The following is a 26,681-nucleotide window of genomic DNA, read 5'->3' as shown; positions in this document are numbered from 1 at the left end:
GTGGAAAACCTTTCTCTCTGTCTCTCCCTCTCTCTGTCTGTAACTCTGCCTCAAATAAATAAATAAAATCTTAAAAAGAAAGAAAGAAAGAAAGAAAGAAAGAAAGAAAGAAAGAAAGAAAGAAAGAAAGAAAGAAAGAAAGAAAGAAAGATAGATAGATACAGAGCTCTTCCGTCACCACAGAGCTCTCTGGGGCTGTGCCGTGCTGTTCTCCCCCTCACCCCTGCTGCCCCACTTGGGTGTCCCAAGCCTTGCTCCTGGCAACCACTGATCTGTTTTCCATCTCTGTACCTCTGTCATTTCGAGGATGTTACCTAGATGGAATCAGCTACTCTGTGGCCTTCAGAGATTGGCTTTTTTCCCCCTCAGCCTGATGCCTTTGAGATCCATTCACGTGGTTGTGTGTTTCAGTAGGTCACTCCGTTTTATTGCAGTGTAATATTCCATGGCACAAATGCACCGTGGTTTATTTAACAACTCACCTTTGTGGGATATTTGGGTTCTTTCCAGTTCTTGATTATTACTCATAAAGCCACTATGAACATTTGAATGGACATAAATTTTCATTTGGGACTGTCGCTCCTCCTCTTCATGGAGGAACGACACAGGACCCTGCGCTGTTCTTTCGTCTGCTCGGCCCTTCCCGGGTTTGCTGCTGGTTCTTCCTGGGTTGGCTGCCGTCCCTTCCACCTCCGTGGAAGGGCGGTTCCCCCTGCCACTTTCCCCACTTCCGCAGGGGAGCGGCACACCGCCGGCCGGCTCTCTCGGGGACTGCACAGGTGTTCCTCTTAGATGTTCCCCTTAGATGTTCCTGGTGCATGTTGTCTCTCTCCTCCTTTATAGTCCTCCTCCGCCAATCCCAATTCGGCTGCCCACACGCCGAGTACGCTGCTCTCCTCCAATCAGGAGCAGGTCCTGCTGTTTATTGGTTGAACTGGAGGCAGCTGTGTAGAAGCTGCTTCTCCCTTCTCAGCGCCATATTGTGGGAGAGCAGATGCATAGAATAAGTCTTAATTCCAGTAACTTAGTCTAGTCCGAGTTGCTCCCCACAGGGACAAATGCCCAGAAGATTGATAGACACTTAGATTATGTCCTGTTTCTTAGGGACGTGCCCAGCAATGTTCCCAGGTGGCTGAACCATTCTACATTCCCATCAGAAAAGTGTGCGAGACCCAGTTTCTCCGAATCTCCTCTGTGCTATTGGGTGTGCAGCGCCGCTGTGCTCTCGCGGCTGCTGGGCTTGCACTTGACGTCTCCCTGTGTCTGTTTGCCATCCAAAAAGCCTCTCGGGTGTAATGTCTCTTCCTGTTCTCGTTAGGTGTTTGGTTTTTCACTGTTGAATTTTCAGGGTTCTTTGTCCATTGTGGATACTAGTCCTTTCAGAGATGCGGTCTGCAGATATCATAGCCCAGCTGTAGCTTGCATTGTTTTCATCCCTTTCCAGGATCCTTCACAGAACAAAAGTTAGCAGTGTGGACGAAGTCCACGTAAGGCTGCTTGCTGCCTCAGTCTTCTCCTTAGGATGAAACCTCTGCAGAGAGCCCTTTCTTCATGGTCCCTGAATGGTCGCACTGGGGCTCTTCCTATTTTATGTGGAAGCAAATGGAGACGGAATATGGCTCCGTATCTTTATAAAGCTCTACAGTCCTGCCCACTCATCTGTAACTCCTAGCTTCTTTCTCAGTTGATAAAAAATCTGGTTGGATCTTGGTTGTTTTTTTTATTCTTGCTGTTGGGGTTCACTAGAAATGTTGCCTCTGGTCCTTTGTCTTCTATAACCCATCCTCTCACTCCCCTCCTAGGAGTGAAGAGTGGGAGGGCTTTCCTCTCTAAAGGCTTCTCCATGCATGAGACACCGTGGGAATTCATCCACTGTTGGTAGATGGTCCCTGTGTCCTTGGAAAGTGTCTCCACAGAGAGGTCACCTTGGGCAAGCCGGAAAACTCGTCATTCCTTGGGTAATGAGGCACAGAACACCAGTGTTGGCATCTACAGGTGCGCTGCTGGACATGGTGAGCCAGGCGGCCAGGTCTGCTGAGGGTGAATGGAGGGAGCCTCCACTCCACTCCAGTGGTTGTGCTGCAGAGACCAAGACAAAGAAGAGCCAACTGCTCCCTGTAGCGGGGACTTAGTTTACTTTGGGCACAGACAGGCAGATTCCTCAGCAAGTGCCACAAGGCAGTAGCACGTGGAGTAGGGACTGATCAGACCTGCCTCCTCGGAGTTCTCCTCGCCTCACAGCTGGACTCATCTCCCACCCTCCCACGGAGTTAGCGGTGGTTGCATGACCAGGTTCTGGCCAGCAGACTAGGAAGGCTTTCAGTCCTCGTTCATGCTACCCTCCTGTGCACTGCCTTCCATTCTGTGTTCTGTCAGCTGAACGGTGGATAATGCTAGCCTGCAGAAGGGCAGTCACAAGGTGGGAGGGACCTGGGGACCTGATTGAGCAGGAACCACTACCAGGAGCATCCAGTTGGACTTTCCATGAACATTGAGATTCTGGGGGTATTTGTTCCACAGGTAGCTTACCTTGACTGGGACATCACAAGTCATTACTCTCTCCCGACTATAGAAAAGCTTCACAGAGAAGCTGTCTGGTTTCCCTCAGGGCTCATCCCGAATTCCATCTCAGATTCTGTGGATACTACTTCTTTTGCAAAGCAGGGTATTGCCTGGTTGCTTTTTTGTGCTAATACTCATGTATGTATTTTCCTCACTGGAAATATCATTTAACCCTTGGTTAATCATCTTCCCCGTTGGTTAATTTTACTCTGGTTAATAATACTAGCTATACAAAACACTAACATTGCACACTGTCAAATTCCTCCTAGCTTATTGCTTTATGAACCTCCCTCACCCTCCCCACAACTTTCAGCAAATTCTTCTAGCCTTTTGATAACTTAATTCATATCCTTTCCACATATTTATCCAAAGAGGCAGCTTTTTAATTTTGGCACGGGCACCCTCTTTTTCTCCTGGGCTTTGATACTACCAGATGCTAGAGGAAAAACATTCACAATATGCCTACAATCTATTTCAACATATAATTCTATCCAATTGAATGTCAGGCATTTCTAAAGAATGCTGTTGGTTGATATAATGTCCCTTGCCCAAGTTAAGGTTTTGATTTGAAATTGTATATTAGATTGCCTTGTGTTTGTTACATCTTGCCCCAAATTTATAAATCTATCACAGATTCCCTTTTCTATCTTGCCCTCTCCAAAGATTAACCTTCAAGAGTAGAGTTTAACATGATATCTTTAGAAAGCAAGAGAGAAAAAATATTCTGCTTTTTGAAAGGGAATTTAACCTCAGGCAGAAAAAAAATGCTGTGTCTTTTGATACATGTTAGGAACTGCCAGTTGTCACACATGCAGCTTAAAACGGATTAGGATTCCATCACTGATCGTCACATAAATTCTTACACTTAAAACTACATCTTCATTCGTAGCCAAGCAATAAGAAAAAAAAAAACTGTTTGGATATATTAGAATGTGTCAACCCTCTTAGAGTACTGGCAGTTTTTGGAAACAACTTAGAAGACGTTTTACATAAGTATTTGGCAGACTCATATCTCCAAAAGCATACTCGGTTTCTCATTTGGGTGGAGATTGGGGTGAGGGATTGTTTGTAACCATATTAATCAGACACAAACTTAGATCTCTTTGTTTGATTATATTGTCTTAGTGATGATGTTTTGTGGAAATCAGGATGCTAGCTTTTGGTTGCAATGGCTAACTTTTAAAATTACTTTTTACAAAGTTTCTACAAATTGCCAAACCAAGTGTGACATTGTTAGTTATGTGGGTTTTTTTCTTTTTTTCTTTTTTTGACAGGCAGAGTTTTACAGTGAGAGAGAGAAAGACAGAGAGAAAGGTCTTCCTTCCGTTGGTTCACCCCCAAAATGGCCGCTACGGCCGGTGCGCTATGCCGATCCGAAGCCAGGAGTCAGGTGCCCCCTCCTGGTCTCCCATGCGGGTGCAGGGCCCAAGCACTTAGGCCATCCTCCACTGCCTTCCCGGGCCACAGCAGAGAGCTGGCCTGGAAGAGGAGCAGCCGGGACAGAATCCGGCGCCCCAACCAGGACTAGAACCCGGGGTGCCGGTGCTGCAGGCAGAGGATTAGCCAAGAGAGCCGCGGCTCCGGCTTATATGCTTTTCTTTCACTAGAAAAAGTATACTTTGCTTCATTTTTAAAAATTTTTGTTTATTTTATTTTTTAAAGATTTGTTTATTTGAAAGTCAGAGAGAGTTACACACACAGAGAGAAGGAGAGGCAGAGAGAGAGAGTCTTCCATCCGCTGGTTCACTCCCCAAATGGCCGCAATGGCCAGAGCTGAGCTGATCTGAAGCCAGGAGCCAGGAGCCTCCTCTGGGTCTCTCACGCGGGCGGATGCAGGGGCCCAAGGGGCCATCTTCTACTGCTTTCCCAGTCCATAGCAGAGAGCTGGGTCAGAAGTAGAGCAGCTGGGTCTCAAACCGGCGCCCATAGGGGATGGTGGCACTGCAGGCAGCGGCGTTACCTGCTACGCCACAGCTCCAGCCTCATTTATTTTCTTTATTTGAAAGGCAGACAGACAGACACAGGGAAATCTCCCATCTGCTGGTTCACTCCCAAATGTCCACAACAGCCGGAGCCAGGAACTCAATCAGTCTCCTGTGTGGATGGCAGGAATCCAACTACTTGAGCCATTACCTGCTGTCTCCCAGGGTGTGCATAGCAGGAAGCTGGAATCAGGAGCAGAGCCAGGACTCGAGCCCAGGCTCTATAACATGGGATACAAGCTTTCCCAAGTGATGCCTGTACCACTACACCGAATACCTGCCCCTGTATTTCACTTCTTAAACTTTACAGTGACATTGCATCTGTGTCAGTTTAAAAAGTAATAAGGACTTTCAAAAAAACAGTTAAAGGTAATTCAAATAAGTCTCTTCCGAAGTTTCAATATTATAATTTGTATAAAAAATAAGCCTGCAACACAAGAGAACACCCACATTGGAGTGTGATACTTAACTTCATTTGAAAGACCAACATTTAGCAGCTGCTGGTTGCAGCTGAATAATCAGTCTTTAAACATCAAAGGAACTGTTCATCTGAGTGTCAATAAATGAGGGGAATAATCTGCTCTCTGATTTCCACAGAGAGCTTCTCCGAATTGATAAAATTGTGTATACGGAGTGGCTTTGAGGTATTCTGATATTCTTGAACACGGGCATTGTTTCTAACTGTTCATTCTTTTTTTCTTTCAAAGATTTAATTGTATGTATTTGAAAGGAAGAGTTACAGAGACAGAGGGATGAGAGAGAAAGAGAGAGAGAGAGTGCTTCTATCCGCTGGGTCACTCCCCAGATGGCTGCAACAGCCAGAGCTGGGCGCGTCAAAATCAGGAGCCTTGAGCTTCATCCCAGTCTCCCATGTGAGTGCAGGCGCCCAAACACTTGGGCCATCTTCTGCTGCTTTCCCAGGCACATTAGCAGGGAGCTGGATCAGAAGTGGAGCAGCCTGGACTCACACTGACTCCATATGGGATGCCAGCACTGCAGACTGTGGCTTAACCATTAAGCCACCCACTGGCCCCTCATTCTTTCATTCAATCAATAGTATTGATGGTGTATCTCCTATTCTAAAGGCTGAGTATTCAGCTATGAATAAAACAGATTTCTGCCCTCATGGAACTTACATTCTAATGGAAGACACAGATAATAAACAAGTAAGTGGTAAATATATAACAGAATCTTAGGGGCCAGCTTTGTGGTGTAATGACTAAAGCTGCTGCCTGTAAGGCCAGCATCCCATGTGGGCACCGGTTTAAGTCCCAGCTACTTCACTTCCAATCCAGTTCCGTGCTAATGTGCCTGGGAAAGCAGCAGAAGATGGCCCTAGAGCTTGGGCCCCTGCACCCACGTGGGAGACTCAGATAAAGCTCCTGGATCCTGGCTTCTGCCTGGCCCAGCTCTGGCTGGTGTAGCCATTTGGAGAATGAACCAGCAGATGGAACATATCTCTCTCTGTCTCTCTGTATCCCTACCTTTCAAATAAATCCCAACATAAAAATTTATTAAAAATTAGGCAGTGTGAGCTGTGAGAACACCAAGGTAGAAGAGGGGGTGATGTGACTCCCTTGAAGATGACATTTCGGCAGAAAACTAGATGAGTGAGGGGGCAACCATGTGAAGAGAGTCCCAGGTGTAAGGAGAGCAGGTTTGAGCCCTTGAGAAAGGAATGAACTCAGGACGTTCTAGGAAGAGACAAGAGGCCGGCATGCTGCAACTCTGTGGGCTTGAGGGAACCTGGTGGGTGGTGATGCTGGAGCTGTAGAGGGGGCAGGATCACACAGGGCTTTGGGCCATAGTCAGGAACTGGGGTTTTGTGCTAAGAGAAGAGGCCTCTGGAGGGTTTTGAGACCTGTGCTCATTTATGTTTTAGATACAACTCTGGATATGCACCAAGGATAGGCTGTAGGTGGGCAAGGATAGACACAGGGAGATGAGTTTGGAAGCTTTGGCTTGAGTTTCCCTGGCAGGTGACAGCGGCTGGACTAGAGCAGTAGCAGAGCAGGTGGTGAGAAGTAGGTTCTGATGTAAAGACCCAACAGAACTTGCCTTTGGGTCAAATACGAGGAATGAAAGAGAAAGGAACCAAGTGAGGCTAATTCCTAGGGCTTTTGCCTAAATGACTGCTTGAATGGGGCCTCTATTTTCTGGCAAGGAGTGGTAACATTCAATGGAGAAATCCACTAGACAGTCAACTGTGTGAACTCTGGGACAAGAGTCTTGAATAAAGATAGGAATTTGGGGTAATGAGCGTGTATAAGCCATCAGCCTCAATGAAATCAACTAGGGAGAGAATATCATTAGAGAAGATCAGAGGTCCGAGAACAGACGTTCAAAGTCACAAAGAGGCAAAAGCCAGCAGCCCAGGGGCCTGAGGACAGGTGGAGCAAGAAGAAAAGCAAGGGGGTGGGAGATCCCAGAAGTCAAGTGAAACCTGGCCGTTCAACGTTAGGAAAAAACAGGAACTTCCTGATTACCCTACGTTCATTTATAGGTTCTGGTTAGCCCAGTAGGAATCTGATCCTAACCTACCTAGATTCCCCATCTTGATAGGGTCTCCCAGTTAGCCAACCTAAAGGGCCTCACTGATGAGGTCAGTCCTGCTCACTCCAAGTCTGGTCACTCACCTGCCCCCCCGCTGGCCTTTCTGCCAGCTCTGCACTGTCTCAAGGACACAGTTACCTGAAGACCACAGCTCAGGGCTGAGGGAATGGATCAGAGAGGGAAGCAGATAGTCTCAGATCTGCCCCCAGACTTTTGCTGTCAAGACTCCATGGTTCAGGCTATCTCCAGGGCACTCGGATGATGTATTCTCTCACTGAAAGGTGCTACACCGCAGTAGTTAGGAATTGTGCTTCGGAGCTGTGCACCTGGAGGTTAAGCTGCTGGTTGGGCACTTACATCCCATTTTAGGGTGCCTGGGTTCGAGTCCCAGCTCTGCTCCCAATTCCAGCTTCCTGACCACGCACACCCTGGGAAGCAGCAGGTGGCTCAAGTCATTGAGTCCCTGTCACCCATGAGGGAAAGTCAGATGGAATTCTTGGCTCCCAACTTCTGCCTGGCAGAGACCCAGCTATTGCAGGCATTAAGAGAGAAAGGAACCAGAGGATAGGCAATCTCTCTCTCTCTCTCTCTCTCTCTCTCTCTCTCTCCCCCCACCCCACCCCACCCCATCCCCAAATAAATTTTAAAAACAAAACCAAAACGAATTCCATCCCAGAACGAGGCTGGCTAAGTCCAATTCCAGATCCACCAGGATCCAGGCATATGGCCTTGTACAAGTTACTTCACCCACATCTCAGTAGCGTCGTCTTTACCTTGGGATGAGAGTCAAGCCTGGTTGTGTGTTTACTATGAAGCTTAAATGGATTAGGAAATGTAAACTCCTTAGACCAGAGTGAGAGCTTCCTCAGCATAGGATGCTGCATCAGTCAGATGTTTCCCTGCCCAGTGTCGAATGGCTGGGAAGAAGGACGACCAGTCACTGAGCCCAGGTTTGTTTCCAGCTGCCAATCCCAGGATCTTAACCACTGCCCTGCCCCAGCAGGACTGAGAAAGCTGGAGAGAGTACTTAACAGTGACGTGCAGCAGGGTCCTGCAGCTGCCCTACTCGCTCAAAGAAGCCCACTGTGCTTGTGTCTCACCAGCCCTGTGTTCACTGAAGCAGCCGTGGGACCAACAGATGCTACAGCTTAGCGCCCCCCCCCCCACACACACACTGTCTGGGAGTCAGGTGTTAAACATTTATCAGCCCTACATGTGCCTGGCCGAACCTTCCAGGAAGTCAACACACCCAGCAGTCAATCCCTGTAGTGGGATTGTTCTCCTGATTCGGTCTTCTAAATGGAGATGTCGAGTAACAACAGAGGACACTTTTATTATTATTATTTATTTATTTATTTGAAAGAGTTACACAGAGAGAGAAGGAGAGGCAGAGGGAGAGGTCTTCCATCCTCTGGTTCACTCCCCAGTTGGCCACATGGCCTGAGCTGTGCCAATCAGGAGCCAGGAGTTTCTTCCGGGTCTCCCATGCAGGTGCAGGGGCCCTGGGCCATCTTCTACTGCTTTCCCAGGCCACAGCAGAGAGCTGGATAGGAAGTGCAGCAGCTGGGACTCGAATCAGTGCCCATATGGGATTCGAGCACTGCAGGCAGTGAGTGTCTTTACCCGCTACACCACAGCGCCAGCCCTCAAGAGGACACTTGCTCACCTGGCCCACACTGACACCCCTAACCGTGAGAACTCGGCTCTCCCCAGCCAACTGTACTCATGACACAGTACTGATCTCTACATGTCCCCTTTCCTATTACCCTTCTCACACAGTAGGTTGCAGTTGTTCACTGTGTGGCCTTGTTCATGTAGCAGGGCTGCCTCTGGAGTACCAGGGAGCTGAAAGATGACAGGGCCTCACATCCACCTACTTCCATGGAGGGATGGCCCCAGAGGGTGGGCGTCACCCAGCCTTCCCCCTGGCTGAACTCAAGGTTCTTTCCTGTTTTGAGCCCAGATCCATATGCCTGCAGCTTCCACCCTGTGGGCTGGGTCTAGACATTCTGGAATCAGGTGCCTCCCTCTCTACACAACTTCAGAATTGTGCAGAACACTTGCAGGGCTCCTCACTGCGGTCACCTTCCCAGCCACAACCCCTACCGCTCCTCTCCTTGGCCCCTGTGTCTGCCCCTCAGCGCCCGCCCCAGAGAGACAGCTCCTCTTTCGAAGTGTGACTGTAGCACTTCCTGACAGCAGTCATGGGTCATGTTAATGCAGCCGTTGTTCTGTGCACCTGTCTCCCTGCCGTGAAAAGGCAGCGGCTGACCCAAGAGGGAGACCCAGATGGAGATCCAGGCTCCTGGCTTTGGCCTGGCCCAGCCCCAGTCTTTGCAACCATTTGGGGAGTGAACCAGTAGGTCCCTCTCTCTTTCTCTCTTTCTCGCCCCCCACCTCCTTGTAACTCTGCCTTTAAAAATAAATAAATCTTAAAAAAAAAGAAAAAGAAAAAGAAAAGGCGGCGGCTGTGTATGTCGGCCTAGCGCAGTGTCTGGTTCGGTGCCTGATTCTCAACAAATACTTGTCGAGTGAATGGCCATACCCAGTGGTGAGTCAGATAGGCCCAGCCCTTCCTTCAAGGAGACAATGACAGCTTGTGACAAGGGCTAGGAGGAAGATAAACAAGGTGATGTGATTTGTGGGGGGAGGGGTGCTGGAAGCCAGGCCTGACCCGAGGTGGGAAGGAGCCCAACATGGAGGGCAGTGAGTGGGGGCAGGGCGGGACACTGGTCCCTAGGAACACTTCTGGTTTCATTCTAAAGCAGAGACTTAGGTGGGAAGTGACTTGAGCCAGTTGTCCAAAGGCTGCTTCAGGAGGTGTGGGAACCAGCAGGGGCAGCTGAAGGGCCCCTGACACCATCGGCGGTCTCTTCTTGAGTCCCCTCACCCACCCCAGGCCCCTCTCTCAGACCCTCAAGGTCTCCTCCTTCCGTGCAACACCCACCTGGACTCCAAGGAGAATTTGCCTTCAGATAGTTACACAGTGGTGTGACTTTCAGTCACGCTTTTTCTGTCGCAGCCGCGAGCAGCTGCCACAGGGAGGGTGGTGTCACACCACGCAGACGTGCTACCTTGCAGGTCCATGGACAGAAGTCCTGCACGGACTCGGGACCACGCTGTGCTGATCTCCCGAGGTCCCAGGAAGCGATCTGTTTCTTTGCCTTTTGCACTTTCTGGAAACCACGCCCACTCTGGTCCACGCCCGTCCTCACATTCACAGCGGTAGTGACACCTCCCTTAGACTCTGCTGCTGTCCGTGTCTGCCTCTGACCACAGCTGGGAAAACATCTCCAAGGGTAAGCCCTCGGATGACTAGATAGGGTCTGCGAGAATCATCATGATTCATCGTCTCTTTTTGTTTTTCATAAGGTTTCATTGATTTATTTGAAAGAGTTACAAAGAGACACACACAGAAGGGGGAGAGAGAGAGAGACAGAGACAGAGAGACAGAGAGAGAGAGAGAGAGAGAGAGATCTATCCACTGGTTCACTCCTCAGGTAGCCACAACGTCCAGGTTTGAGCCAGGCCAAAGCCAGATGCCAGGAGCTTTCTCTGGTCTCCCATGTGGATAGCAGGGCCCAAACACTTGGGCCATCTGCTGCTTTCCAGGCCATTAGCAGGTTCTGGATTGGAAGGGAGCAGCCGGGACTTGAACCGGCACCCATATGGGATGCCAGTATCCCAGGCAGCGGCTTTACCTGCTACACCGCAAAGCCGGCCCCTCATCTCATTTTAAGGCCCTTAATCTCACCTTTAAAATCTGCATTCTCTATGGCTGCTTATGCCGTGTAGAGAAACATTCAAGGGTTCCATAGAGTGGGGTATGCACATCATTAGGGCCATCATTTTGTCTACCCCAGGACTCTCAAGGCTCATGAAATTAATCAGTCAAATGCAGTCCATGAGCTGTTGCACTATCGATTGAAAACCTGACTCTAAAAGGCATCTTTGAAATGATCAAGGAAATTTTAATGTGAACATTCAGAGGTGGGGAACCTTTTTTCTGCCAAGGGCTGCTTGGATATTTATATAACATCATCCTCAGGCCATACAAAACCATCAGCCTGCTGTAGATTTATTGGATTTTGAGTCTTGCCAGTGATTGCCTTTGCAGGGCCAGAACAGTCTCCGCCCCGAGAGAAGATAGAAAGGATTTAGTGTTGGGGAAGCTTTTGTGGTACAGGGGGTTAAACTGATGCCTCAGATGCCCACAAACCCGGATCAGAGTGCCAGTCAAGTCCAGGCTGCTCCACTTCTGACCCAGCTTCCTACTAATGCCTGGGAAGGCAGTACATGATATCCAAGTACTGGTCTCTGCTACCCACATAGGAGACTCGGACAGAGTTCTTGGCTCCTGGCTTCAGCCTGGCGTGGCCAGGACTATTGTGGCCATTTGGAGAGTGAACCACTGGATGGAAGATCTCTTTCCCTCTCTGTTACTCCACCTTTTGGATAAATTAAGTTGTTAAAAAGAAAAGATTTTCTGTTAATGTTGTTAAGTGTGATAATGGCATATATCTTTATTTGATATTGGACTTGGAATATTACAGGGAAAAAATGGAGTGAGACACATAAAATGAGATTAGCAAAATACTGGTAGTTTTTCATCAGGGTAATAAGTTGAGGGAGCTTCATTCCACTATGTGTACTTTTGCAATTTTTATTTGTAAAATAAAAGGTAAAAATGTAAACATGTAGGAGTACTTCAAAATGTTCTTTGGAAAATGGAATTAAAAGATAAACATATTTTGGTGCAAAAGATTCTGAAGTCCATGCACAGTTTTTTCATAACATGCATTTTCCATGAACTTTTGGAAGATCCCTTGTGTATGATTTCAGAAATCTTTACATCAACATAAGCTTTTAGTGTTCAATTCCATTTGTTCATGAACTTTTTGAAATATCCTCATCCTATTTATATATATTGAACATATAGGGATATGCACATATATGTAAATTCCAGTGTGAGAGGACGGAGGTAAAGGTAAAGGTATAAGTAAAGGTCAAGGTCAAGGTCCAATCCACCTACCAGGATGGCCACCAAATGTCCAGAGAAAAGCATCCAACTTGCTGCATACCTCACCATCTGAGAGTCAGCAAGTCCCCTGCCTTGGCCATCGGTTCTGCTGGGACTTTATTTCAATAAAACCAAAGATTACTAATTAGGCAGAATTTGCAAGATGACATTGTTTGAGCATCACTGCTCCTTGCCCCTTCCCCTGCACCCCCTACCAACATGCAGTCCAGGAACATACTGCATGAGACTTGCAGGAAGCGGGGTGGGGGGTGGGGGTGCTGTCCTGCAGAGCCAGGCTCTTCCTGGGTGGGAAGGGCTGCCCGCCAGCCTGTGCTACCACCAAGGTCATGGGCAAAGCCCCAGTTTTGGGGGAGGGGTCCTCAAGGTATGGTTCCCAGCACCTCCTTTGTAAAGCTCAGATTGGCCTGGGAGGGGCAAAGTACTCCTTTGTAGACCTCTTGCCCTGTCTTTCTCACAAGCCAAGAAAGGATCTCAAATTCTAATGACTCGTGTAATTCGAGTGGGCCCACCTGGAGAACACAGGCTATTCACACCACCTTGGTGCTCATACCTTCTATCCACCTGGGAAGCCCCTTTGGCCAATGAGAGGTCTGCACAGACTGGAGGTTAGGATGTGGACATCTTTGGGGGCCATTATTCTGCCCAGTGTGAAATGCCACTCAGCCATTATGGACGCTCACCTTGGCAGCGTACTGAAGTGCCCAGCACACTGCTTTGATACACACCACTACAGAGGCGGGCGCTGTGGTGCAGTGGGTAACTCCACGACCAGTGACACCGGCATCCCGAATGAGATGCTGATGTGCCTGTGAAAGCAGCAGAAGGGGCTGGCGCCGCGGTGCACTAGGTTAATCCTCCGCCTGTGGCACCAGCATCCCATATGGGTGCCAGTTCTAGTCCCAGTTGCTCCACTTCCAATCCAGCTCTCTGCTATGGCCTGGGAGAGCAGTAGAAGATGGCCCAAGTCCTTGGGTCCCTGCACCCGCGTGGGAGATCAGGAAGAAGCACCTGGCTCCTGGCTTCGGATCAGCACAGTTCCGGCCATTGTGGCCATTTGGAGAGTGAACCAATGGAAGGAAGACCTTTCTCTCTGTCTCTCCCTCTCACTGTCTGTAACTCTACCTCTCAAATAAAATCTTTAAAAAAAAAAAAAAGAAAGAAAGAAAAAAAGCTGCAGAAGATGGTCCAAGTGTGTGGGCCCTTGCCCCCCATGTGGGAGACCCAAATGGAGTTCCAGGCTCCTAGCTTTGGCCTGGCCCAGTGCTTGTCGTTAAAGCCATCCAGGGAGTGAACCTGCAGATAGAAGATTCTCTCTCTCTCTCTCTCTCTCTCTCTCTCTCTCTTTCTCTGTCATACTACCTTTCAAATAAATAAAATCTTAAAAACAACAACAACACCACCCACGCCATTACCAAACAGATCCCAAGTGGAATCAAAAATAAGGAACAGACAAAACAGGGATTTGAAAAGGAGTAACACTGGGGAAGACATGGCAGTGTGGATCCTGCTGCTCGCGTTTGTTCTAAACACAAAGAACATTCCTCAGCCCCCTTCACCCTGTTGTCAAGTCAGCTGTGTGCCACTCTCAAAGTGGAGCTCCACTAACTGCCCGTCCTTAAGAGCCTGCCTGCAGAAATGGGGTGGTGACTAAGTCTGCCGCTTAACTGCTCAATTCTGGACAAATTCCTCAAATGTGAGAGTTAAAACACCTCTTTTCAGAGGCTGTCAAAAATCCACATATCCCGACCACCTGCCCTCTTGGTTTTTTCACAAGTAACCATCACCTTCGCAGGCAGACGTGCCTTTGTTCCCAATGTAAGCCATTGCATAAAGTACCAATTTTATGGAAATTACCTGAACTAATAGGATTGTGGGAGCATGAATGAAAAGTGCAGGCTATAATGAAATTGTTAGGAAGCAGGGCAGCAAGCAGGCTAATTAAAGCTCCAGATAATCCTTTTCTCATTTTTTAAAAGTCATATCGTTGATTCCCCTGAAGTGTACGAGACTAAGGATCCCATTGTAAAGGGATGAAATTTAGAAGTATGTACAAATCTCTTTTTGGTTTCTCTTCTATAAAAAGAGACATGGCACTTAATTATAGACCTTTCAGAGCAAGAAAAGGACAAGTTAGAACCGTTAAGCTTCACGTTCTTTGGACAATCAACCTTGAAGTTGACTGCAGCACCTTCTGGCTTTTCAGACATTTAAATGATTTAACGTGGAGGCCACCACAGACAGTGTTGGGAGGAGAAGTGAGGCGAATGCTACGGTGCACATGAACATGTTTGCATTTGAAGTCTGTCATTTCCTCAGGAGAGGAGGCTGATTTAATTAGCTGCATCCTTGGCTGCTGTGTGTGCTGTGAGCTCAACGCAGCTCCCCGGAAGAATTCTGCTCGATCCCACTTTAGGGAGAAAAGGAAAACAAAGCAAACCTCGCGCCCTGACGAGGTGAAGGCTGCGTTCAGACACCATGCATGGAGACTGTTGACTTTCATGGGAATGGCCTGTCATTCTGGGAATGAGGATAGGAAGTTGGTAGGAAAGTGATTGGGGGGGGGCGGGCATAAAAGGACTCATTGGGCCTCATGTGCAAAGATTCCATAAAGAACTGCGGGCCGTAAAGGGAGGGGTTAAAATTCAGATTTCCCTCAGGAAGATCTCCTCTGTCCCCCGGAGGGAGAGTGAGCTCATGCTGCTACTTTGTCACTGCAAGCTAACTCCTGCAGAAGGAAGCAGGGAGAGGAGGCACTGGTTTCAGCACTGTGCTGCTAACTGATGGACAGGAGGAAAAATTAGAAACAGCAGAAGTGAGTGGAAGGACGCACCTCTGTTCTGTGTGCACACACAGTCACACATGCGCAAACCAAGACCAACAAACAGGCATGGGAAGCATCTTATTGGCATCGTGTTTCTGGCATTGCTATAACTACGCACAAAACAAGCACTACATGAAATGGTAGCGACATCTGTTCTGCAACCTGTGGGGCTTTACTCACAAAACAGTTGTAAAATCTTTGGGGGACAAAAATATTTCTGTGTATCTATGCAGATGCTTTCCTTTAAGGGAAACACACACACACACACACACACACACACACATACACAAGTAGAAACAAGTGTAGAGCCAAAAAGTTAGGATTAAATACAGGAAATGTCACTCACTAGTTTAAGGTTCTTCTTTAATTTTTCTCCTTTGAAACCAAGCCACATTTATCACCTTGGATGCACTTTTATTTTTCATTTTTTAAAATCCCAGAACACAGTAATTGTCCTAAAGCTGAAGTTTGATTCTAGTTGGTAGGCTCCCACAACATACAAAGGATGCTGAGTGTGTTTGTTTTGATTTGCTGGGAAAACATTTTCTGACCTTGGAAATGAAGAAATCAGTTAGTCGTCTATTTGTTTATGGCCCAAGACTTATGGAAGGTCCGGGCAGTTATGTTAGTGTATCTTTGGAATTCTCTAATCCACAGTGTGTGGGAAGTGACACAACTTGGGTTGAAGCATCGTTCAGGATGTGCCTCATCAAGGAACCCAGGACTCCCCAGGATTAGTTTACATTTATCGCACAGCAAACCGTCTGTACTTAAGGAGTGAGCTGCAGACTGTAGGAACTGAACATCTTGTTATCTCAGAAAAAAGAAAATGTAGAACTTGCTTCTTAAGCAGCCTTCAAGTGTATTTTCCCGAATGCGGGTTATTTGATTTTTCCCTCACTCCAAACAAAAGTGTCTGTTAATATCATGTAGCATGTTTATAATACACTTTGAATTTTTAAAACAGCTGGCCTCTAGCAAGTTAACAATTTATTCAGTTAAGTAGTTTAAACATGAGGATTTTGTTGACTTTATCATCTTCTGGACAGGTTTGGAGATGTGCAGTAAAACATTTTTGTGGACTGTTACATTTTTGTTCGCAAATCCACTGCATTATACGTGGTTCTTTGAAACCACTGCTCTGAAAGCAATGGACCTCAGTTTGTAAATGGGTCTTCTTCAATGCGTCACCGTTACGGCACACATTGTGCGTAATCCCCCTAGTGTGGACCTTTTACTGCAGAAAGAAAAGCGAACCCATCTCCTTCCATGGAATTCTTTCGTCTGTGAAGTGTCCTTCCTGGGAAAAGAGTGGGTGATGAATTGGGGGCGAAGGTGGGAGAAGGGCCCCTGACTCCTCAGCTGAGCTCACGGCAGGCAGTGCAGGAAATGGCTCTAGAATGCTCTGTTAGTTGGAGACACCTGGTCCGCAGCCCCCACAGGTCTCAGCACAGACTGAGCTCATTACTCTCTGTCCATCACAAGCCTTCAGCCTCCTCTCTCTCTCTCTCTGTCTTCCCCTTCCTCCCTCCCTCCTTTTTTCTCTGCCAGCCCTTCAATAAAAGAAAAAGAAGAAAAGTGGGAGAAATTTAAGTCATCTTGTTTGTGGCCATTGGACACTTTTAAGTGACAAAGTAGCTACTAAAATCACTGAGTTTCAGCCAAATTTACGAGTGTCGCAGGAGCAGAGTGGAGCCTCCGAAGTCAGCCCAGGGCTGTGAGAGAGCTGCAGGTGGAAGTTGTGTGATCCCATGAGATCAAAAACCCTTTTCCTAGAACATGGAGATCACTTTCTAATAGAATGAGTTGGGAGGGGTCGTGAGAGTGATTAGGAAATAATGATATTGCAAGAAGCTGTGCCGAAGTTGAGTGGACCGAATGTGAGTGCTTCAGTTTGGAGGTGATAAGTGATGGGCTCGAGTTTGTACTTTGGATCCAGATCTCCACTGCGGCACAAGACCAGGTGGGTGACACCACATGGGTGGCTGACTCCTCCAGGCCTCTGTTTCTGTATGGGTAGGACCCACCTTGCAGGGCTGGGATACCTTGAGGCCAGGCAGGTAAGGGGTGTCCCATGACTGCGGTGGAGCGATGCTTACTCAATGGGAGCTTCTCCTGTGTACAGAGGTGGCCGTACATTGTCTTCTTTGTCACTTATAAACTAGAAAGAAGACCTGTCATATGTATAAGCTATTGTATTCAGAGTTATCAGTGAGACCGTGGGCTGAATGAGCTCATCAGATAGATAGGGGAATGTTATTTGGAAGCCTTTAGCATACCTGTGGAGAGAAACAGTCACGCAAGGATTGTGATAATCCGTTGGTGGTATCCAGTGAAAGAGCGCCCTAGCCATTCCAGCCTGTAGGACACCCTTTGCATGGTGACAGTCATTTTGACACTGCCCTGGGGACCTGCCTGGCATGTGGATAAATCATCCAGGAGATGTTGCAAGAGCTAAACCGAACCTGCTCCCTCAGCCCTGGCCTTGGCCTTGTCTCTGCCTCTCCCTCTGGATAGAAGAGGGCAGGTGCTGCAGGCGCTTGGACTCAGTGAAGCAGGTTGTTTGGTTCCTGGCATTCAGGTCACACTAGGAACCAAGTATTCCCAAGGCAACTGGTGCAAGTGGTCTACAATTAGCCTGCAGATTATTGTGTTAAGTTTCAAAAATTTGGAGGAGAGTTATTATTTTGGCCTTGTTGGGAGTAATACAGGAGCAGGAAACCTTGGGCTCTCAGGTTCACTCAAGACTATCACATTGCGGCCAGCGCCGCGGCTCACTAGGCTAATCCTCCGCCTTGCGGCGCCGGCACACCGGGTTCTAGTCCCAGTCGGGGCGCCGGATTCTGTCCTGGTTGCCCCTCTTCCAGGCCAGCTCTCTGCTGTGGCCAGGGAGTGCAGTGGAGGATGGCCCAAGTACTTGGGCCCTGCACCCCATGGGAGACCAGGAGAAGCACCTGGCTCCTGCCATCGGATCAGTGCGGTGCGCCGGCCGTAGCGCGCCGGCCGCGGTGGCCATTGGAGGGTGAACCAACGGCAAGGGAAGACCTTTCTCTCTGTCTCTCTCTCACTGTCCACTCTGCCTGTCAAAAAATAAAAAATAAAATAAAAAAAAAGATATCACATTGCAAACCTAGATTTCCCAGCACTCAGTGATCTGTGATAGTCCATCTAGGAAGAAGTTGATAAAAATCAGCATTCCTGCCAAAATTCATTAATAGTATTCAGTTCAATGGGTCAGGACAAAATAGCTGGTCGTTTGTTTAAAACTGTTGAATATGCACAGAACCCTTAAGCTCATGAGCCACACGACAAAGCTGGGGGCTTGGGGAAATAAAGTCAAGATTGGTCTTTGGAGCCTGGGAGTGAGTGGGCCTGGCTCTCAGCACCTCCGATGCCCAGAGAAGTCACACACCCACAGGGCCCTTCTCAGCACAGCCGCCCTTAGCACTCGCTTCAGGATATAAAAGACCTCAGAGGTCACCTAATCAAATCTGAATAGGAGATTTCCTCTGTGAATCCTTATATTTGTGGTGGTGGTTGGGGGCGGGGAGGCTGTCCAAAGCAGGGTGAATTTCATTTTCTTTTTTGAAAACAGCCAAACTTCACTGAAGCCAAGTCTACTGAATAAATAAATGATCAGGAGGAACAAAGCACAAATAAGGTGGGGCCATAAAATGACAAAACTGGTTTGCTCATCAAACCCGCAGAGCACTTCTGAGAGGTCATTCAGAGACACCCCGAGGAGCACCGCCAAGCTCATCCTCTCCAGGCTGGTGCTGACACGCAGACCAGGAGCTTTACTGAGACCATGGTGCCGGCAGGGCTGGTTCCTTCCAGAGTTGTGAGGGATCTGCTCCAGGCCCTTCTCCCAGCTTCTGGGGGTTTCTGCTGGAAATCCTTGCATTCCTTGGCTTCTGCTGCACCACCTGACACTGCCTTCCTCTTCACATGACATCTCCTGTGTGTGTGTGTGTGTGTGTGTGTAAAAGCTTCTCCTTTTATAAGGACGTCAGGCAAATTGGTTTAGAGGCCAAATTTACTATAGCATGACCTCTGTTTTTTTTTTTTTCTTTTTGGACAGGCAGAGTTAGAGACAGAGAAATGCCTTCCTTCCATTAGTTCACCCCCCAAATGGCCGCTACGGCCGGCACAGCCAATCCGAAGCCAGGAGCCAGGTGCTTCCTCCTGGGCTCCCATGCGGGTGCAGGGCCCAAGCACCTGGGCCATCCTCCACTGCACTCCCGGGCCACAGCAGAGAGCTGGACTGGAAGAGGAGCAGCCGGGACAGAATCCGGCGCCCCAACTGGGACTAGAACCCGCGCTGCAGGAGGAGGATTAGCCTAGTGAGCTGCGGCACCGGCCATGACCTCTGTTAACTAATTACATCTACAACAACCCTAACTCCAAATAAGATCACATTCTGAGGCATGGGGGTAGGGGTGAAGACTGCAACATACGGATTTTAGGGAACACGCTTCAACTCGTCTCAGTACCCTAGAGAGAGAGTCACGGTGCTCCCACAGCCTGCACCTGCTGCTGTGTAGCACGGGCATGGACCAAGGTCAGGAGAGCTGGGACGGGGACATTGACCTTCTCCCTGCAGGACTCCAGGTGTAGAGGTAATATTTTACATCCAGAGATTGAGCACAGCGTCTTCCCTGCCCAGGGAGCCCAGGCCAGGGCTGCAACACGCACATCCAAACTAGGGAGAAGATACAAAAAGAAGTTATTAAAATAACCTAAAGAAAAAGAAGGTTCATATTATCACTTTTATTTGGATATTGGAGTTAGGATTTTTAACTATGTTTTATTATTTAAAAATTACTTATTTATTTAAATGAGAGGCAGAGAGATAGATGTAGCATAGAGAAAGAGAGCTCTCTCATCTATTGGTTTTCTCCCCAAATGCTGGCAACAATCAGAGCTAGGCTTGGCCAAAGCCAAGAATCAGGAAGTCAGTCTGAGTCTCCCATGTGAGTGGTGGGGGTCCAAGTACTTGAGCCATCACCTGCTGCCTCCCAGGGTGGCCATTCACAGGAAGCTGAAGTGAGGAGCTACAGCTGAAAATTGACACCGCATACTCCAATGTAGGATTCAGGTGTCTTAACTGGCAACTTGACCTAGACCAAACACCTGCCCCAGGAGTTACGATTTAAAATCAGAAAAGGCAGGGGCAGGCATTTGGCATGGTTAAGTCACCTCTTGGGACACTGGCACTCCACATCACAGTGCCTGGGTTGGAGTTCCAGCTGTGCTCCCAATGTCAACTTCCTGGTAATGCCCAGCCTGGGAGGCAGCAGGTGATGGTTTAAGTACGTGGGTCCTGCCACACACATGAGAGCCATGGATTGAGTTTCCGCTCCTGGCTTCAGCCTGATCCATTCCTGGCCATCATGGGCATTTGGGTATTGAACCAGCAAATGGAAGATCTCTTTTTGTCTCTGTTTCTCTGCCTCTGAAGTAAATAATAAAAATTTAAGAAACAATAATAAAATAAAAGTAAATCAGCCAATAGACAAAATCCCGGAAAGACCAAGAGAAAAGAGAGAAAATAATATTTCCAGTGTTGCACTAAAACTACCCATGGATGGTTTGTGGCAGTTTTATTCATAAGCACCAAAAACTGGAAACAATCAACAAGTCTCTCAATAAATGAATGGATAAACACACTGTGGTACATCCATGCAATGGAATATTGTCCAACAATAGAAAGAAGTGAGCTGTCAAGCCACAAAAAAGACACAGAAAAGCTTTAAATGCACATTGCCAAGTAAAAGAAGCCAGTGTGAAAAGACTGCACACTATGTTTCCAGCTATGACGGTTCGCAAATGGCAAACTATGGAGCCAGTCCAAAGATCGGTGGTTGCCAGGGCTTCGGGGAGGGAGAGAAGAACAGGCAAAGCACAGTGGATTTCTAGGGCAGTGAAACTACTCTGTATGATCGCCTGATGGTGGACATGTTTGTCCAGACTCATAAAACAGACAACACAAAGAGTGAAGCTTAATGTAAGCTGTGAACTTCCGTTACTGATAAGGTTGCAACATTTGCTAATCACTTATAGCCAGTGTACCATTACCAATGCAAGTGGTTAATAAAAGGGGACACCACGCTTGGAGAATGGAGAAGTAAGGAGTAGATGGAAGCTGTGTACTAGCTGCTCAATTTTTCTGTAAACACAAAATTGCTGTTAAAAAATAATCCACTGGAGGTGGGCATCGTGGTGTAGCAGGTTGAGCTGCCTCCTGGGATGCCTGTGTCCCATATCAGACTGTTGGTTTGAGTCCCAGCTATTCCACTTCCGCTCCAGCTCCCTGCTAATGCCTAAGAGACAGACCAGGTACTTGGTGGATGGACCAGGTACCTGGGTCCCTGCCACCCATGTAGGAGACCTGAGTGGAATTTTGGGCTCCTGGCTTTGGCCTGGCCTAGCCCAGGCTGTTGCAGGCATTTGGGGGAATGAACCAGAGAATGGGAGATCTCTGCTTCTCTCTGTGTGTTTCTCCCTTTCTGACACTCTGCCTTTAAATAAGCATGTACTTCTTTAAAAAATAGTCTATTAGCTTAAAAATCAAACTTGAAAAATACATTCTGAGTAAAGACATTGACATGAAATCCTGCACTTAGCAATGCAGAAGGAGCCCTCCGCAGATAAAAGTTTGCAAGGGTTAGCTCTTTTTCAAAGGCAGCTGAGAAGACACAGATGACCCAAGTGTGAAGCAGCGGGATTCTGTGAGATTCAAACAACGCTGGCTGCTCACACCTATCTCAGACGCCACACAGCCCCTCCGTGGGACTCAGAAGCCATGGGGTGGGGGTGGGGAAGAAGAACCAAATTCTTACTCAAAGAAATAACAATTTGGAACGTGCACAAGAGTGTCAACAAGTTATGTAGATCTTATCAGCCTCGCATTTTTGGTGCCTCCCAGCTATCCAGCTAGGCTCCACCAGCCTGTCAACACCCTTCAGCATCCCACGCCTCCCTGGCCTATCAACACTGTGGCCGCCTGCCTCCCCAGAGCCCCCGGGAGCCCCGGCTCTCTCTCTTCCCCCCTGCTCTTGGGATCCCCGCATACCATCCCCTCGGAGTGCACCAGGATCTCTCCCTCTGCTTGACTCGGTCGGAGCTCGGTGCCTAAGCAATTAAACAATACTTTCACGCCAACTTGGGGACCAGGACTCCAGGACTCCAGTTGGAAGAATGTGGCGCCTTCCCATCCGAGTGAAGAGAATGTACAGTTTCAGTGCTGTGAGGCGAACTTTTAAGCAAGGCCAACACGGGAACATTTTAAGCTTATACTGGATATTTCCACATTTGCAGATGGAACATCAGGCTTTTACAAAGTTAGGGATGAGGGATAAGGCTCTCTGAGATTGTCTACCACCTCCTGTCTCCTCCCCCGCCAAGCAAAGCCTTCACAGTTCCGGTCATGTAATACGAGGGTACTTCAAGAAGCTCATGGAAAATGGAATGAAAGATAAGTTTATTTTAGTGCAGAAATATTTGGGGACCCATGTGTAGTTTTTTCATGATACGGATTTTCCATAAACGTCTTGAGGTATCCCATGTAGACATGAATTTCAGGTGTTTGCACCAAAATATAAATCTTTTAGGTTTGCTTTTATGCAAACTTTTTGGAGTACCTTTGTATACAGTGCTCCCCTGTAACAGCCTTTCACATGTAATTTTGCTAAGTGATGCAAAAAAGCATTTATTTAGACTAATGAAAGGGACTAATGTCTGAGGTTTGGTTTTTCTTTACAATTCTATGTTCCTTACATGAAACTCAGTGAACGCCTCTCCTTGTTTGATTTCACTTTTAGGCAGCTCTAAGTGCCTTGAAACAGTTTTCTGAACAAGGATTGGATCCAATCGATGGGGCAATGACTATTGAAAAAGGTTCTCTTGAAAAGTGAGTAAATCCTCTGGCACATTCTTACATTTGTTGCATTTTGTAACTGTACAAAAGCCATGAGCTAGATAAAAAAAAAAAAATAAGGTAAAACATCCAGACAATCATATCTCCATCCTACAGACTTACTCATAATACAATTCATGTCAATCCATGAGAAACAGCATAGAGGGTCCCATTCCCCTCCTGCGCATCTGTGACAGTTGTAACCTACTCGTTCATCAGGATTCCTGCAGTGCAGTGCCTTTGTCTGAGATATTTGTGAGTGCTGTCGACTATGGAGGGTTGCAGATCTTAGGAAAGAGGGATTTTTTACTTTATACTATTGCGCATTCTCTAGCTGGACCACTTCCTGAGGTTGAAGATTTTCTCTCACATCCCTGCTAAGTCGTGGGTACAACTGAGAGAACAGCAGAAGAGGCTGAAAGAAGGCGGCATTTGGCTTTTCACGTTGTTTTATGAAACACGAGCAGACAGGGCCACAAAAGCGGGGCTCCCAGGGGCTGCAAAGGCAAAACTGTGGCCGTGACAATTGTTTCTGAAGTTCAGTGCGTAGCTCTTGCCTGAGGCTTGAACATGCAGTCTCAGAAGGCACTGGATTTGGGGTCTCTCTAGAGACACAGTTTATGCTCACGAGATGGAAAGCCATTGTGTTCACACAGTGGAAACCAAACTCTTTCAAAGCAGTAATCATAGCAGGTGAGCTCTCAGAGCACACAGAGGAGACAGTTTTAGAGTTTAAAGACATAGGTAACTCCGGGGGTAAAAGCGAGCTAATGCCGATCCTTCAGTTAAAGGAGCATACCAAAAGCAAACCAAAACCAAAACAAAACAAAGCAGGATTTGGTCATTACATTTAGAAGGTGAGCGCGTGAGAAGAAAACATTTGGTAAACAGACACAGCATTTTAAGTTGTCTATAGATTGGCAACCATTTATAAGCTAATTTAATCAGAAACATTTCCACATGATCTCATCAGTAGACTATCTGAACATAAATATTGTTGTTTCACTTTAAAATGTCACTTTTGTGGTGACCTTTGAATCCCGTGTGCCATCTGCTAATAAACATGTCTGAAGATGTGCAACCCCAGAGCTCAGCTCTTGTTAATGTATTAATCTTTCAGACAAGTCAAGCATCTGCGAGAGAAAGCGGACAATAACCAGGCACACCCGGGCTCCATCGCCCAGGACTGCAAGAAATCAAAGTCAGCCATCTAGCAGCTCCCAGGACCCATGGCTGCCACCGCATCCTTATAAACCTGTCAGCACGCATGAGGGTGTCTGCGTTCAAGGAAATGAATGACTAATACCATTCTTTGAGTCTTATGTGAAGACAACACTATTCTAACACGAGAGATAATATACATGGTCCTGTTTATTCAACTGGGGGAAAATAAAACTTGGAGCATTTCCCTTGGAAGTTGAGATCAGATCGTAACTCATTCGCCCAGGGGCAGCAGAAATCTGATCCCGCTACTGGAGCTTAAAATAACAATTAATGGAAAGTGTTAGAAACAGAGCTAACATTTTCAGATGATTAATAGAGAAGTTGGGTTTGATTCTGTTGTTCTGATTGTTTTGGTCGTGCCACTTGTGTTCAGTTATAATTCTCTCCCTCTCCCGCTCCCTCACTCCCTCTTTTTCTCTCGTTTTAAATAATGCTTGACAATTTGAAAATTAACCAATGACGTGCTGTGGAATGTGATGGTTGTTGTCTTCATATAGAGTCGCACAGTTTCTCTTTTTATGCAAATCTTCGTAATCCTCATCCTGTATCAATATGAGTAACTTTAAGGTGCACTACGCAAAGATGTATGCAAACATGTTTTAAATCAGGTCAGATATTTGATGAAAAGTATGACATGATGTTAGGGACAACTAGTTTCAGTAGACTCCGGGAATTTGAGAAGCAAAACAGCCCTTGTGGGTGTTGCTTTCCATGATTCCATTAGCAGCCAGGGGGGCGTCTTGCCCCCTGCCCATCATGTTCCTGGGTTCCGCTCTGTCGTGCAGGTCGCGCCCGCCCTCATCCGTGTGTTGTGGCCACTCCCTGTTTGCATCCAGAGTGTGTTTCTAACTGCCTCGGGGTCAGAAGAGACCATGTCCATGGTGGGGAAGCCTGCTGGAGGAGCTTCTAGCCAGCCTCACTCTGGGCCAGCATGTTGGATTCCAGCTTGGGGCAAATGCAGTAAAAAAAAAAAAAAAAAAAAAAAAAAAAATGTGATCGGTTTCTGTGTGTAGTGTTGTTTTTGTTGTTCTTTCACTCCCTGGCTCTCATCTTTTACGTACCACCTCAGTGAAACCCATCTGAGAGGCCACCACCCGGCTAGTCATCCTGCCCAGCAGTGGCATCAGAGCAGCGGGCTGTGTGTGCGAAACTGCAGAGCCGCCTCCTGGAGACTCGCAGGCAGTCCCGTGCCTGGCCGGCCCACGTCATCTCATTGTTCAGGCTTTCTCCTTATTGATTTGCAGATGTTGTGCAATGAGAAAACACGGTATGGTCTAACTGCTCTGGCCCAATGTGACAATAGGAATGGAATATAATTATGTAAGATTTCACAAGCAAAACCACCACAAATCATGATCTGGCTGAGTCACACGCGACTGGAGAATAAACAAATAGCAACATAAGGAAATAACTCTCGGCTTGTGTTTAATGATTCCCATGTGAGGACGGCTGTCGGTATTGGGAGGGCTGGGTGCTCTGGGAGGAAACGGGTTTGGTTACAGAAAGCTGGGTCCTTGTAGAAAGAACAGCACATTGGGGAAGTTGGGGTTCAGGTGGGTCACCTGGGTTGAAGCATAGTCCTCTGCCTAACCCATGGGTGTAGAGGGCTCTAAATCATTCCCTTAGACAGCAACAGATCTTCATTCTGCTACGCCTTCACTACCTGAAGCTTCGCCCCACACATGAGGTCCAGGGCCAATTCAGGCGGGCTCACTGAAGTGGACTTCGGTTTACCCAACACAAGCAGCCCTACGGCCTTCTGCCGCTGACTTCCAGCTAGCTGAAGTGGGCCGGGCTGTGGGGGAGCGGTGAGCTCAGGGAAGAAACAAAGCTCGTGGGTTCTCATGACACAAGTATCTGAGCATCTGTCTCACATGAAGTCATTCTCCTAACTGATAGATCCCTGAACTCAACAGAGTGGTAGTGTGGGGTGGGGGTGGGGGGAGCTCAGCGGAGTGGGAATCTGCAAAGGCTCTCAAGGGTAGCCCTCCCCCCAGGATTCCAAACCCAGCCCCTCTACCTGCCCCAAGGGCCCAGGAAGGGCTTCAGATGCTGTCCCCTGCCGCCCCCACCTTCCCAAAGCAGCACTTCCTAGGAACGTGGGGTGTTCTTTGGGGCTGCATTACCAATGCAAATGATGGGTGGCCTGCCGTGCCTGGCAGGGACCCATTCCAAAGCGCAAGGTTATATATCATTAGAGGGGAAACCATTAAGTAGATTTATTGAAAGAATGTTTCTTCGGCACAAGGAGATCTTTTTGATGAAAAATGGAACTCATTATTCTTGAAAGGACACAGATTGACTTATCTCCTTTATCAATTACAGTGTCTGCTTTCAGCTTTTCTCAATCAGCACGGCTTTGTCGTCACTTCCCTGTGCTGAGGCCAATGTGTTTTATGGAAAAGGTTTGTTTTTACATTTTAATTGGAAATATAATATTGCCCTTTGGAACTCTGGCCATCCTTTCCAGTCCAACCCGCCAAAGATCAATGGTGAGACACCACCTCTCAGGCTGGGACAGACATGCCTCCCCTTCCCTGGGCTGACCCCTCTGCTCTCCAACAAACATTCTCAGTTGTG

At 47.6% G+C, this 26,681-nt stretch overlaps 1 protein-coding gene across 50 annotated transcripts in view; it reads left to right on the top strand.

Annotated features, from left to right (window-relative positions):
- STAU2 (staufen double-stranded RNA binding protein 2) overlaps nt 1-25,509 on the top strand; it is a 368,761-nt gene extending 343,252 nt beyond the window's left edge. For all 50 annotated transcript variants that reach the window (XR_016235741.1, XM_070075214.2, XM_070075206.2 and 47 more), the window contains 2 exons: nt 22,783-22,871; nt 23,998-25,509. Coding sequence is in view for 49 of the 50 variants with exons in the window: in XM_070075214.2 (XP_069931315.1) it covers nt 22,783-22,871; nt 23,998-24,091 (183 nt within the window). In the remaining variant the exon portion in view is untranslated. The remainder of the gene's footprint in view (nt 1-22,782; nt 22,872-23,997) is intronic.
- The last annotated feature ends 1,172 nt before the right edge of the window (nt 25,510-26,681 follow it).

This window comes from Oryctolagus cuniculus, chromosome 6, assembly GCF_051225735.1.
Source record: "Oryctolagus cuniculus isolate XC-2025 breed Fujian yellow rabbit chromosome 6, ASM5122573v1, whole genome shotgun sequence".
NCBI lineage: Eukaryota > Metazoa > Chordata > Mammalia > Lagomorpha > Leporidae > Oryctolagus > Oryctolagus cuniculus.
Note: the sequence above shows the minus strand (reverse complement) of the source record. Positions and strands in the feature narration are given on the sequence as shown.